Source organism: Bidens hawaiensis, unplaced genomic scaffold (genome assembly GCF_021521415.1).
Source record: "Bidens hawaiensis isolate Kalapana, Puna unplaced genomic scaffold, B.hawaiensis_p1.1 tig00006717_1, whole genome shotgun sequence".
In the NCBI taxonomy this organism is placed as follows: domain Eukaryota; kingdom Viridiplantae; phylum Streptophyta; class Magnoliopsida; order Asterales; family Asteraceae; genus Bidens; species Bidens hawaiensis.
In genome coordinates this window covers 79,012-92,330 of record NW_027491457.1, presented here as the reverse complement: position 1 = coordinate 92,330, position 13,319 = coordinate 79,012, and the positions used below count along the sequence as shown (strand labels likewise).

The window sequence follows — 13,319 nt, the reverse complement described above, 5'->3', positions numbered from 1 at the left end:
GTTAAATGTAATTTTATTAACAATATATGATTATTTTGCTGGCTGTATTTCACTTAATGGTTAAAGTTTAAAATTTTTCATCAATTACACGTGTAATACACATGCCTTAAACTAATATATATATATATAATATTATATAATATGTATTATTTATTAATTTTTCGTTACTATATATATTAATTAATAATAATAATACAAATTTTCAAACTCTTCTTCATAAACCTATAACCAGCACGGCGGCGACGTCGGTAGCGGCGGCGGTGGTGGCGACAGAGGTGATGGTGGCGGCTGTGGAGTTGATGATGGTGATGGTGACGATGACGGTGGGTTTTGATGTTTATTTACCTTTTTCATTTGTCTCTCCCAAGTTGGAGAAATGACAATTTTTTCTTTAAAACTTACCGGATTAGTCTCTGTTAGGAAAAGGCTCAGTGGAGGTCAATATGATGAAAGTTGGGATTAACCTAGTGAATTTCTTAAGTTAGGATTAATACCGACCAACAAGACAAAGTTTTAATTATTAAAATCTAATATCTCTTTTAAAAATAATATATTCGACATTCAAAACCTAGCTCGAAGCATAGCTTCATTGTATGTCGGTTTTTTGACAAAGTAATCGTCCATTAGAATCCCTAGAGCATTTTCACGATCACGTAGTATATATATATATTATTTTATCTTGTTAAACTCGGATTGCATGACAATCTCCGTAAGAAATTGTAGACTACATGGTTCGCCCTCGTCAAAGCCGAATTCGTGTGATGAATCAGACTGAAGAATTGTGTTTTAAGAATTATATCTTATACAATACATTCTTTCTCTTTAATCAACCATAAGTTTTCATAAAACCATATGATGTGATTCTATGATAACCCAAAGAAAAAAATTCCAAGACATCCTCTCATAAAAGCAACCTTAATGAATTACGGCAACTACGGATAAAATATAAAATATCACTCTAACAGCTTTTCAGTTTGACCAATAGGTTTGGTTTGGTTTGGCGGCGGTTGGCTTGACTGATAGTAATTATCCCCCATCAACTCCTTCCTCAATTATAAATAAATTCATTCATTCATTCCTCCCAAATATTTCTATTTCTATTTCTATTTCTATTTCTTTGTTGATAATAATAATATTATTCATTACTCCGTCAATTCAATTAGGGTTCCAAATTGACAAGCATGGATTTCAATCTCACAACTTCTCACCCACCGGTACTCCCTCTGTTCTTCACAATGTTCTTCTCAATCTACCTGGTCGCCCACTTGATCATCTTCCGCAACTGGAGCCCCAAACTCCGACCCGAAGCCGCCAGCTGCCTAATCTCCCTCGCCCACGGCACCCCCGCCGCCATCCTCGCCGGAATCTCAGTCACCTCCTCCGACCCAACACACTCTTTCGCGTCGGCCAACACCCGATTCCAAAACACCATACTCGAATACAGCATTGCTTACTTCCTGATGGACCTCTGCCACTACCTGGCCTTTTACCCATCCGATATCCTCTTCATCGCCCACCATTTAGCCACCCTCTTCGTCTTTTTGACCTGCCGCTACCTCGCCTTCCACGGGGCCTACGCGCTCTTGGTTTTGCTACTCTTGGCCGAGATCACCAGCCTCTTTCAGAACCTTTGGACGCTCGCCGCCTCCAGAAAGGGGGATAATAAGGTTGCAGCCCGGGTGTTCCACGTCTTGTCCCCGCCTTTTTACGCCTTGTATTCCGTTGTTCGGGGCCTTGCCGCCCCTGTGTATGTTTATAGGATGGTTTCCTTTTATGCGACGGGCGCTGCCGATAATGTGGTGCCGAGGTGGCTTTGGGTTTCTTGGATTGGTGTTGTGGTTATGGCGATTTCGGTTAGTATTCTTTGGATTTCCAATAATTGGATCGAGCTGTATAGGGAAAGAGTGGTTAAGGTTGACAAGGAGAAGAAGATTAGATAGGAGGAAAATGGGGGTGTTTACCCCCCTAATCTCTGTTGTAAATCAAAGAGAATCATACAAAAGAAATGTTGTTTTTGAAATAAAACTATTGTTTGTGAAATGTAGAGTTTGTTGTCTTTAGAGTGTGCAAAGTTTCAATTATGAGGACTAATCATAAGTGGCTTCGGTTATTGAAGATCGCTTAACCATAACCGAATGGTCGGTTTTGGTTAACTTTGGTTAATTGTCCAAGCCGTTTTTTTGTCTTTATTTTAGTTGAAAATGGTTCTGTTATGGTGTTCCAAGCTTAATTGTAAAGTTTCGAAGTTAAAAAATATGTCAGTTTCAAGCTTGGTTATGGTGTTTGAAGCTGAAAAGTGAGGTATAAAGATGATAATATGGATATAAAATTTGGAAAAATACAAACATACTAGGTTCGGTTTAGATAACAAAGAGCCATTAAACGTAACTATAGCCAAATGGTTGGTTAATTAGATTCACTTAACTATAATCGTTGATTCTGTTCGGTTAAGTTAAGTTTTTTAGGTTAATGGTTCGATTTCGGTTAGGTTTGATTTTTGCTCACCCATACTTGTCTCACTAAATTTGCTTCTTGAGAAGGTGAATATATTCTATAGTTTATACTACCAAATTGCTCTAAATTTACTTATGCATCATGAAAAGTACAATAACAGATATTGTAAACCAGTAATATAGTATAGGCAGTTGAGCATATGATACAAAATAACCAAAATGGATGACTAACTGAAAAAACAAGCGAACAAGAGAAGGTGACAACAGAGACCAAGTAGGGAATTAGGAATAGTATTGATGGCCCAAATTCAAATCCCATCAAGGGTTTTGTAAGCTTTTATTTATTTATAGGTTTACTTTGTGGAAAGATGATTAATTATAAAACTTGTAAGTGCTGGCCTGCTTTATGATATTGCGAAGCCCTCCAATCGGAGATAGAATCATCAAACAGAGACCAAGAAAGATGCAAATCTGAAATTCAAAAACAAGTGTTAGTTTCAATATTATAAAAATTTGCCATCCGGTTAGGTTACTTTGGATAACCAAACTTTACTAATTGGTTGTTTAAAAAAAAGTTTCAATGTTAAAAATTATAGAATATAAATAGCCATACTATGGGCTCAAACGTACCCAATTAGTGCACCAAGACAGGCTGAACTTCTTGGGCTTGTAAATAGCAAGCCACATTATGCATGGGAGCTAACAAGAACAGAAATGTTAACAAAACAAAACAAAAAAAATTATGATTCTAAGAAATGCCAAAAACGAGTATAAGTTATTATCGATAAAGTCTAACGTTCTTACAAAGTAGGTCGTTGGTGCAAATGCAAAGCCTCCGAAGAATCCGAGGAGTCCTCCGAAGAAAGGGAAGGTTATAGCAACAAACATTGTGAACGCTGAAGGCAAATTATTGAAATAGGTCAATAATCCTTATTTAAAAGATAATAAGTTCAAGAATGTGTAACCATTGATTGAGGTTGTTACTAACCTACATAAATAGTACGCGTTATAAAACGCAAGATTCTGCTTGGTTTGAAGTTTAATTTCTTCACCAACAAGGTTTCAATCATGTCAAAAACCGGCATTGCATAAATCTGTGGAAAGTTAAAAAAAATATCAAGGAAAGCTTTCAAAGGTGTAAACAAGACGATGCAAGCTTGGCTCACTTAACATAAAAGAGCTCGAACTAAGTCTGTTTCGATCTCTAAATACTATAAATCATTGAAGTAAGAAGTTGAATTGACCATTTGATATTTTGATTGATACCTGATAGCTGCCAATGACATGAATGACCACAAACATGTTAGCCGATGCAATAAGCCATTTAGGCCTCCGTAACGAAATAAGAATGTTATCCGCCACTTCATTTCCAAACATATAATAACCGATCAATGCAACGGGGAAATAGCACAAGGCAACTACAATGTAAGCCACAACCACCCCTCTCCACATGGGCCCCTTGGAAGGCTTCTCGGGTGTTGAAGGGATCGTTGCCTGTATTTCTAGCACAACGTTATGGCCCGCGTATGCAAATGCCACGTCACCCAATGCATTGAAAAAATTGAATGTGGTTTCTGATGGGTTCTTTCCTGGGTACCCGTATTGCACATTTTCTTGCATCCCTTTGCTAACAGAAGCCGCCCATGCAATTGTAGAGTAACTGTACGTAATTAACATCATAATCACTCTCATTAGTTGGATAATGTTTGATGATTTGATATCGTATATGTGGTTTTTAGAAGTATTTAACCCTTAAATACTTTTTAAAAAAAAGATGCAGAATCTGTTATTTTCAATACAGTTGTCTCTTTCCTCTTTTGTGTTTCTTATATATATTACTCCGTATTATTAATGACTTATAATTAGAGATGTCAACCGGTCAAGAGGGAGATTGACTCGCTAAAAGCTCGAATCGAGTTAAGGTTTAAAAATAACATTGTTTAATAAACGAGCGTGAGCTCAAACTTGCTAAACAAGCCTACTATTTACACAACCTTTATGTATAATATCTACTCTTATATATCATATATTAAAATATGCTAAATATATTTAAATAATATATAATGGTTACATATACACTTTTAAATAACAAATGTGTATGTATATAAATTAACTAATAAATAATAAACGAGTCGAGCTCGAACTTTAGAAATAAAGCTCGAAACAAGCCGAACTCAAATTCGTAATTTCGTAATAGTCACAAGAAGAGGGATGTAAAAGCTTACGTTAAAGACATGACTGCAGCAGCCAAGGAAACACCCGATATGGAGTTAAAGTTTGGAAGATGAGAAAGTACAAAATGTACGGAAGCAAAGATCATGATAAAATATGTGGTTTTAATCTTTTTACAATCTTCACAGACAGTCTCATGGACCTTTTTTAAGGATGTGCCTCCTGTGACCATATAGACTATGTTCACGCCCACTTCACATATCAATTGCTGGGGGACCACAATATACAAACCTAGTTTTTCACCAAATGCTTCTTGCCCGAGTTCATGGTACCGATCAAACCGTTTTCCTGGTACCATTTCGTGCATTTCTACCATTTGCCATAGTGTGTACAAGGTTATTACCCATGATAGAATTAGTATCACCACACCGGGTCCCCTGTTGCCAACATCATTGTCTTCTGTTAGTATTTGAAAATAAAATTTATTTTTGTATTATTTGTAGTGAAAAAAACAGATGTTTTGGTTTTATCTGCTTTTCAAAAACTGACATTTTGGTTCGGTTTCGATATACCCAAAAACCAAACCAAATCAAAATAACGAACCGTAAATGAGAAAATCCGGAGAAATCGACAATAAGTAATTTACAAGAAATTAGGTTCAAATGTGTAATAATCAATTAATCAGTTATTAATTAACTAAAAAAGTTTTAGGCCCAAAGATTCAAGCCCAAATTTTTGGGTCATTTCTTCATCCCAAAATTTTTAAGCCCAGTAAAATTGAAAAAACTGAAGAGAACCAAACCTGTTGTAGAAACCTAAAGCCGGAAAGCAATAACCGAATGATTTTCAAAACCCAAAAAACCGAGTTATCAGTGTCTGGTTTTGGTTTTCAGCCTTTAACCCTTGAATGCCACAATTTTACATGATCTTATTGGTTGATATTCTCACGTTTCAAAAAAAAAAAAGAAAGAAAGAAAGAAAAGGAGTAATGTTATGATGTTACATGCCCTGATCGAGAATCTTGTAAGTTTCTTACTTGAAATCAGACTGATTTTGTATTTCCTTCAGTATTTTCTTGACTTCCAACAAAAATATAATTTTGGTTTATATATTATTGTAGAAGTATTACCATCCAAGATTCGACATGGCATATGGAAGACTTAATACTCCGGCTCCAACCATGGCGGTTACATTGTGAAAAGCCGCATAATACCATTTTGCATTTCTTGATGAAGTAATTGGAAGCCAATCATCTATGGCCTTTTGCTCTGCTGTCCTTAAATCCTGTTGTCACAATATTATTACGTAAACAACATATTTTGTATTTTGTTATCCTGCATCTTTAATAATCTAACTTAGCTTAACATTTAATAAGATACTTACAACATTAGGTGTATCTTCGGTTTGACTCTTTAGGTCAACGGTTGACTTTGCATCGTCTGAATACTGAGTTCCCATGCTCTTTGCAACAAAGATGATATCCCGGGATTATGAAACAGAAAGCAGGATCGGTAGATGAGGTTATTTAAGTAAAAGGTTGTTTGACAAAATCTGTCGCGTAAGACTATTTAGCCGGCTGTATATTCTGTATTCAGCAATTAGCAGGCTGTTTGTTATAAACTATAAGGCCTTAAGGATCTTAATTAAACATATCTTTGGAACTACATCTGATGTCTTTTATGTAGCCAAATGTCGTGTGCTTGCGTATACATTGGACATGAAAGGGAAAAGATGAATATGATGTTATATTTTAGAAACATTTGAATTAGTATTAGATGCATACAAAGCAAATGTTTTTGTCATATACCATAAAAGACTGCATTGTGTAACATTGGTATTGCTGAAGTATAATCATTTTTTGCAGCCAATTCTTAACCAGGCCCAATTTACATCTTTAGCTAGAAGTAGCAATTTTAATAACATTTAGGCGATTCTGTTAACCAAACACCCCCAAAATAGGTTGGGTGGTGGGGAGATGCAAGAATGGTGGGGCCCAATCAACATTTCTTAATTTATTATATATGGGTGTTTAGGAGTTTATTATTTTTATTATCTTTTTTTTTTATATAAATTTAAGGGTAGTTGTTCATTTCAAACCCTATTAACAAATATAGTTTCAACTGACGTAAAGTGTTACAACTTTTCAAATAAATATTTTTTTTTATTTGTAATTATCCTAGTTTATATATGGACACAACCAGTAATTGTCGATATATACTTTAAGGACGAAAAAAGTAATTTACTCTAAATAAAAATTATTTTTAAAAAGTTTAGACAACGAGCTGATCAAGACACTAGCTTTATTCTTCTATAGTATATAAGTAGCAAATATATTTGGGGTACAGTTCACATCTACAAATACAAGTTGAAATATGTATAAACATATGCACACACAATAACTTCACATATATAAAAAATACAGATGACAAAGATGAAATCTCAATTGATATTTTCTTTGAAGCCACTTTTTTTCGTACTAGCGCTCTTTTCATATGTAACAATTCCCGGATGGCTTTTAATATCATCTTGGGTTTTTCCATGTATATTTTTGGCTAAATCCTACACACGAGCCCGCAACTTGATGTCTACGAGAAAAACTCGTAAGTTTTGGCTTGAACAATAATCGATCTTAACCCGCCGATAGGTGATACAATCATCAAAGCAACTCCAAGTATAATACATATCTGAAATTCAATAAATGATTGTTTAATAAATGACCAAAATGTACCAAAAATGTTTCTTTTGGATGTTAAGTGATAAAATGGTTTTTAGTTGCATACCCAATTGGTTATCCAAGACAAGCTCCACTTTCTGGGTTTAACTATGGACAGCAACATTATGCAAGGCAACTGAACAAAAAGGAACAATATTAGAACCATAAATAAGGTGTGTATACATCTATACAAAGAATATTAGGAAAATATGAAGTTGTGCTTACGAAGTATGTTGTCGGGGCGAATGCAAAACCTCCAAAGAATCCAAGTAGGCCCCCGAAGAACGGGAAGCAAATGGCTATGAACATTGTTAATGCTGCAAGCGAACAAATATGTAAATAGGTTAGCTTAAATCCTGCAAATCTAGATGTGACAATCCTGGCTCATTTATAATTTATTAACAAATGGGTTTGAATGTTTGATTAGGACTGTTTTTATCTCACTCGGGGCAAATGGGAACGAGACAAATGACTTAAAAGTCACACAAAGTCTGTTTTTATAGAACTTCAGAACGGAGTGCGCCTATGGACCCGAACATGACAAATAATGTATTTGTGGGTTGACACAGGCACCCCTTTTAACCAAAAAAAATTGTTTTTGCTGCATTTTAAATTTTAATACTTTAAAACTCTAAACCTACATATTACTTTTACTTTTAAAGCATTTATGTTTAAACCATGTCAACTAATTTTTTGGTATAATAAATAACCAAATAGGTTAAGTTATTATGTAAAACACGTTTTAAATAATAATAATAATGAATAGGTTAAACACACGCGAACCCGTTGATTTAACACGAACACTACAAGTTTAGCTAAACGTGTTCCTAGGTTCAATATGAAATTGTCTCGAACTCGTTTAGACTAAACCCAAACATGTAAATTTCATGTTAGATTTGTGTCGTGTGGGAAATTCCCAACCAAAGTTTTTCATCCATAGAACATCTCATAAATCATAATGAACACCTTTTCAGAAATGGACATAAGTGTTTTGCCCATTATCTGATACTCTAGTCTAGTGTGCTTACCAACATATAGATTCCTTGTGATAAAGCGAAGCATGAAACTAGGGGTGAACTTCAACTTCTTCACCAACACTGTTTCAATCATATCAAAGACCGGCATTGCATAGATCTACAAACCAAATAATAATATTTATAAAAATAATATAGTAACATGTTTCACTAGTAGCGTTAATTAACTACTTCTCACCTGGTAACTACCGATAACGTGAATCACAACGAAAATATTAGCCATGGCGATTAGCCACGTTGGCTTATTCAAACTGATAAGAATGTTATCCGAAACCGCGTTTCCATACATCCAATATCCTATAAGAGCAACCGGGAAATAGCATAATGCAACGACAATATAGGCAACAATCACACCTTTCCACATAGGGCCCTTTGATGGCTTTCCGGGCGTTGATGGTATTGTGGCTTGGATTTCCAACACCACATTGTGACCCGCGTAAGCGAATGCCACGTCACCTAGTGCACTAAAGAAGTTGAACACCGTGCCAACCGCGCTCTTAGGTTTGTATCCGTATTGTACGTCTGGTTGCACGCCCTTTTTCACTGCGGCCGACCATGCGATAGTGGAGTAACTGCATTCCAAGAGTAAACTTGTTAAATATCGTGCATATCCAACCAAAATTTAAAATATCATATATGTTCTTGAAATAGCTATATCCATTTAATTAAAATAATACAGGAGGAAATGACCATTTTACCCTTTTCTTTAACTAAAACTTAAATTTTATCTTAAAGTTCTATATTTACCCACTTTTTGAACAATTTATTATGTAATATGTATTTTATATTAAAATAAAAAAAATTATCATGTTTATGCAACTAATGGGCTGCTTTAGACTCACAAGCCAAATACATGAAACTCAAGCTTGGCATGCTTATTAAACGGGTTTATTTTTAGGCCCAGGCTTAGGATTGAACTTGATTCAAGCTTTTAGCGAGTCGAATGGAATTACCTGAGAGACATGACGGCTGCAGCCAACGAAACCCCGGATATGGAGTTGAAATTGGGGAGGTGTGACAGAACAAAATGCACAGAAGCAAAGATCATAATGAAGTATGTAAGTTTGATGTCTTTGCAGTTATGTTTATCTTTGCAAACTAGTTCATGAAACTTATGCAATGATTTCCCTCCAGTCACCATATAAACAATGTTTACACTAACTTCTACAACCAACTGTTGTGGAACCACAATATATAAACCGAGCTTCTCCCCAAACGCATGCTGCCCAAGCTCGTGGTACCTATCAAACCGTTTCCCGGGTACCATTTCGTGCATCTCCACCATTTGCCATAATGTGTATAGAGTTATTATCCATGATATAACTAGAACTGTAACACCTGGACCCCTGAAAGATGGTATAGGTTGGTTTAGTGTTTAATGTCTTACGCGTAGTAACAATAATTGAAAATGGTCATGGTAAAAGAAACCAACCATCCAAGTTCCGACATTGCATACGGGAGACTGAGAACACCAGCCCCTACCATTGCGGTAACATTGTGAAACGCGGAGTACCACCATTTTGCGTTTCGGGATGAGGTGATCGGAAGCCACGCATCAATCGCTTTCTCCTTATCAGTTTGGTTGTCAACCTGTTTATATAATAAAACCAAGAAAATGTTTATATAGTATTAGATTTATGTTAATTTTTTCATTAAAAATCTACTTGTTGGTTTTTATAATAGGGTTGTAGTTAAGTGGCAAGTTGTTGAGAATCAAAACCAAATCAAACCAAGCCGTTGTTACGGTTTGATTCATGGTTGGGTAACTTTTGGCCCGGATCTCTTTGACCAAGAAGTAACTTGCTGACCAACATATTGTCGTCAACTAGTTACTTGTTGGTGAACGAGATCCGTATGAAGCTCTGTAAGTAACCCAAGCATGAAATCAAACCATAACAACAGTTTGTTATGATTTGGTTTTGATTCTTATCAATTTGGCTTTGGTTTGTAAAAATTAGAAACCGCTACTGACTGTTTGGTTTACGGTTTAAGCAGAGTTTAATTTGATCCGTAGACATCCTACTCCTGTTATCTTTTCTCCTTTCTTTCTAAGCTTTACTACAACCCCCAATATAAATAATATACATATATGGGTGCGTGTGTTATTGTGTGCACCTTTTGATATATTTTTGTGGTGGTGTTATGATTAAATCTTGGTGGGCCGTTATCTTTCTTATGTCTAATGCTTATACATTCAGTTTTACAGTTTTTTTTTTTTTTTTTGACAGGAGTCACAGGACACAAACCAGATATCAAAATAATCAGATTTTAGGTGTCATGTCTAAGTGTCTAACTAAGACTAACATGCATAAACCTATTAAATTCCGGGTCTAATGGCCCATTTAACTTGTCTAAAACAGATCAACCCACTAACTGAGTTGACCTGTTTAGATGATTGAGTTACAATTACATGAATAAATATACAAGTCTTCTTTTACACTCTTCAAACCAACCAACCCATTATCAAGTTAATAGGAAAGCATGTGAAAAAGAGAACAAGGACAAATAAAATCATGATAGCCATAAAAACTAATAAAGACATCAACAAAAAGAGAGCCATGTTATTCATGTTAACTTTAATATGGTGACACAATTTTTTATAAAAGTCTAGTATGATGGTTAAGGAGGAGAGATACCTTGTCGTTATACGGTTGATTCTGCGTGTCCATGGTGCTATCGTTAACCATTACGACACACAAACTGTGATAACCCGACTATTAGCAAACAGTCGACTGATCAAATGGATCGTGATCTGAGATATGGAGTGGCGTCTAGATGTATATTTATAGATAAAGAGATACAGCCATCTTTCACACATGAAAGTCAAATGTGATTGCTATTTCCACGAAACAATTGTGAAATCATACATGTGCTTTGCTTTGGGTCAACTCATCTCAAGTCCAAGAATCCAATCACAATGTTCAATGTCATAAATATATCATATTTTATAAATAAAAAATAATATTTGATAATGGTAGTTATTATTTTGAATTAATTGAAAACTCTAAGATAATTTTGTTTTGTCTTGAAGTTTAATTACTAGAGATTTTAGTTTTTAATTGTATAAAAAAGTATTATTATCAACTGATATTTTTAAATAAGATAGACATATATTTTTTATTACTTATAATGTAATATTTCAATGTTAAAACTTAAAACTTAGTTTTATTATTTCAATTTCAATTTGGTATTGAATATTGTAGTTTGATGTTTAATATATATTTTTTGGAGTGTTTTAATTGAATATTTCAAGGTAACATTTAATATGATTTACTTTTTTCTTATCCTAGTAAATATTTTATTTTTAATGCTATTTATGCTTATACTTAATATTATATTAATTTAAAATGAAATCTAATATTTCATCTTAGTCTGAAACGACACACGGTGTTTTCTCACACGAATCTTTTTACTTGCTACTCAGTGATGGATGTGAGGGGCTTGGCCTCCACCCATTTTGTATAGTAGTCCCAATAGCCACAATTAAAAACCTTGCCTTCCCTGACCCCTCTGGGAACTATGCCCCATTTTTGAAAGGGCCAGGATGAGTTGACGGGTATGAGGTTGAGCTTCAGCTGGCGAGAGATGGGAGTGTAAATCTGGCAACTATCACACCTTTGTATTTCCTTTAACGCGCTTAGAAACATTGCTGGCCAATAATACCCGGCCTTCATGGCTCGCGTAGCCACCATATTTGCTCCCATATGCATCCCATAAATACCCTCATGTATTTCCCGAATGATATACTTCGCTTCTGTCAGGTCCATGCATTTAAGGGAAGGTCCCAAATATGACCTTATGTATAGAGCCCCTTCAATTATCTCATACTGGAGTGCCCGGATTCTAAGTCTTCGGGCTTCATGTTTGTTCTCCGGTACGATCCCTTCCCATAGATACAGTATGATTGGGGTCATCCAATTTTCCTCCAGCACCTCTACGTTGGTAACAGTAACCTCCGTTATTGAAGGTTGACTAAGGGTTTCCACCTTAACATTTTTTGCCAAGTGATCTAAAGAGACGGAAGCCAGTTTGCTTAGACCATCAGCTTTTTTGGTAAGCCCTCGTGAGATATGCAGAACCTCAGCCTCCTCGAAGCTTTGCATTAACTCCTTAACCTTCTTCAAATACTCCACCATCTTTAGATCTTTCGCTTCGAAGTCCACCTTTATTTGGTTGGCCACTAATAATGAATCGACATGAGACTTGATGCGTCGGACCTTGATCTTTTAAGCCATTCTGCGTCCTGCCAATAGTGCCTCATACTCGGCCTCATTGTTGGTGCTGGGAAAGTATAGTCGTATTGCGTATGTCAACTCGATACCTTAGGGACTGATAAAAATCAATCTCGCACCACTTTCGTCTTCGTTGGAAGCTCCGTCAGTATAGAGGGCCCATAATGGCTCCCCCAAATCCTCCTGTGTCTTCCTGCGGGGCTCCTCTTTGAACTTTTCTCGACGGGTGGGCACGTCGTCGTCCAAGGGAACTATTTCGGTGATGTAATCAGCTAAAACTTGCCCTTTGAACGATGTCAGGGGCTTGTACTCGATGGCATGATCACCCAGTTCGATCGCCCATTTAGCTAATCTTCCTGATACTTCAGGTTTCATGAGAACTTGTTGTAAAGGCCTATCAGTCAAAACGCGTATCACATGGGCCTGGAAGTATCGTCTTAGCTTTCTGGCCGTGTAAATGAGAGACAATACCAACTTTTCTATAGGTGAGTACCTCTCCTCAGGACCTTTTAGCGTGCGACTGACAAAGTATATGGGTATCTGTGCTTCTCCCCTTTCGACCATAAAAACTGAGTTGATGGTGCGGTCGGTTTGGGATAGGTAAAGTATTAATGCTTCCCCTGGTCGAGGGGCCACAGTGGTAGGGAGCTCACATAGGTGAGTTTTTAATTCCTGAAACGCCTTGTCAACCTCATAATCCCAGCATAATTTGTTT

The 13,319-nt window shown here is 36.0% G+C and overlaps 3 protein-coding genes and 1 pseudogene across 5 annotated transcripts; 1 reads left to right on the top strand and 3 right to left on the bottom strand.

Annotated features, from left to right (window-relative positions):
* The first annotated feature begins 1,160 nt into the window (after positions 1-1,160).
* On the top strand, positions 1,161-1,949 carry LOC143633404 (TLC domain-containing protein At5g14285 pseudogene; annotated as a pseudogene).
* Positions 1,950-2,754: 805 nt separating this feature from the next.
* Positions 2,755-6,280, bottom strand: LOC143633403 (lysine histidine transporter 1-like). 3 transcript variants are annotated; one of them, XM_077101724.1, is made up of 8 exons: positions 6,009-6,280; positions 5,755-5,901; positions 4,679-5,062; positions 3,720-4,113; positions 3,442-3,547; positions 3,258-3,349; positions 3,084-3,152; positions 2,755-2,924 (listed from the first exon to the last, which is right to left on the bottom strand). In XM_077101724.1, the coding sequence occupies exons 1-8, from the start codon at positions 6,011-6,013 to the stop codon at positions 2,826-2,828; spliced, it is 1,296 nt and encodes a 431-aa protein (XP_076957839.1). In that variant the 5' UTR covers positions 6,014-6,280; the 3' UTR covers positions 2,755-2,825. The 3 variants fall into 3 exon arrangements, with proteins under 3 accessions (XP_076957839.1, XP_076957838.1, XP_076957840.1); XM_077101723.1 differs by having other exon boundaries at positions 5,755-5,909; positions 6,009-6,278; XM_077101725.1 differs by having other exon boundaries at positions 5,755-5,896; positions 6,009-6,104.
* An 822-nt stretch (positions 6,281-7,102) lies between these two features.
* Positions 7,103-11,252, bottom strand: LOC143633402 (lysine histidine transporter 1-like). The gene is made up of 8 exons (XM_077101722.1): positions 11,009-11,252; positions 9,805-9,962; positions 9,326-9,718; positions 8,551-8,944; positions 8,367-8,472; positions 7,564-7,655; positions 7,406-7,474; positions 7,103-7,309 (listed from the first exon to the last, which is right to left on the bottom strand). Exons 1-8 carry the CDS (start codon positions 11,057-11,059, stop codon positions 7,211-7,213), a joined length of 1,362 nt encoding a protein of 453 aa, XP_076957837.1. The 5' UTR covers positions 11,060-11,252; the 3' UTR covers positions 7,103-7,210.
* A 536-nt stretch (positions 11,253-11,788) lies between these two features.
* On the bottom strand, positions 11,789-12,508 carry LOC143633410 (uncharacterized). Its single transcript, XM_077101728.1, has one exon. The coding sequence runs from the start codon at positions 12,506-12,508 to the stop codon at positions 11,789-11,791; it is 720 nt and encodes a 239-aa protein (XP_076957843.1).
* Positions 12,509-13,319: the final 811 nt, after the last annotated feature.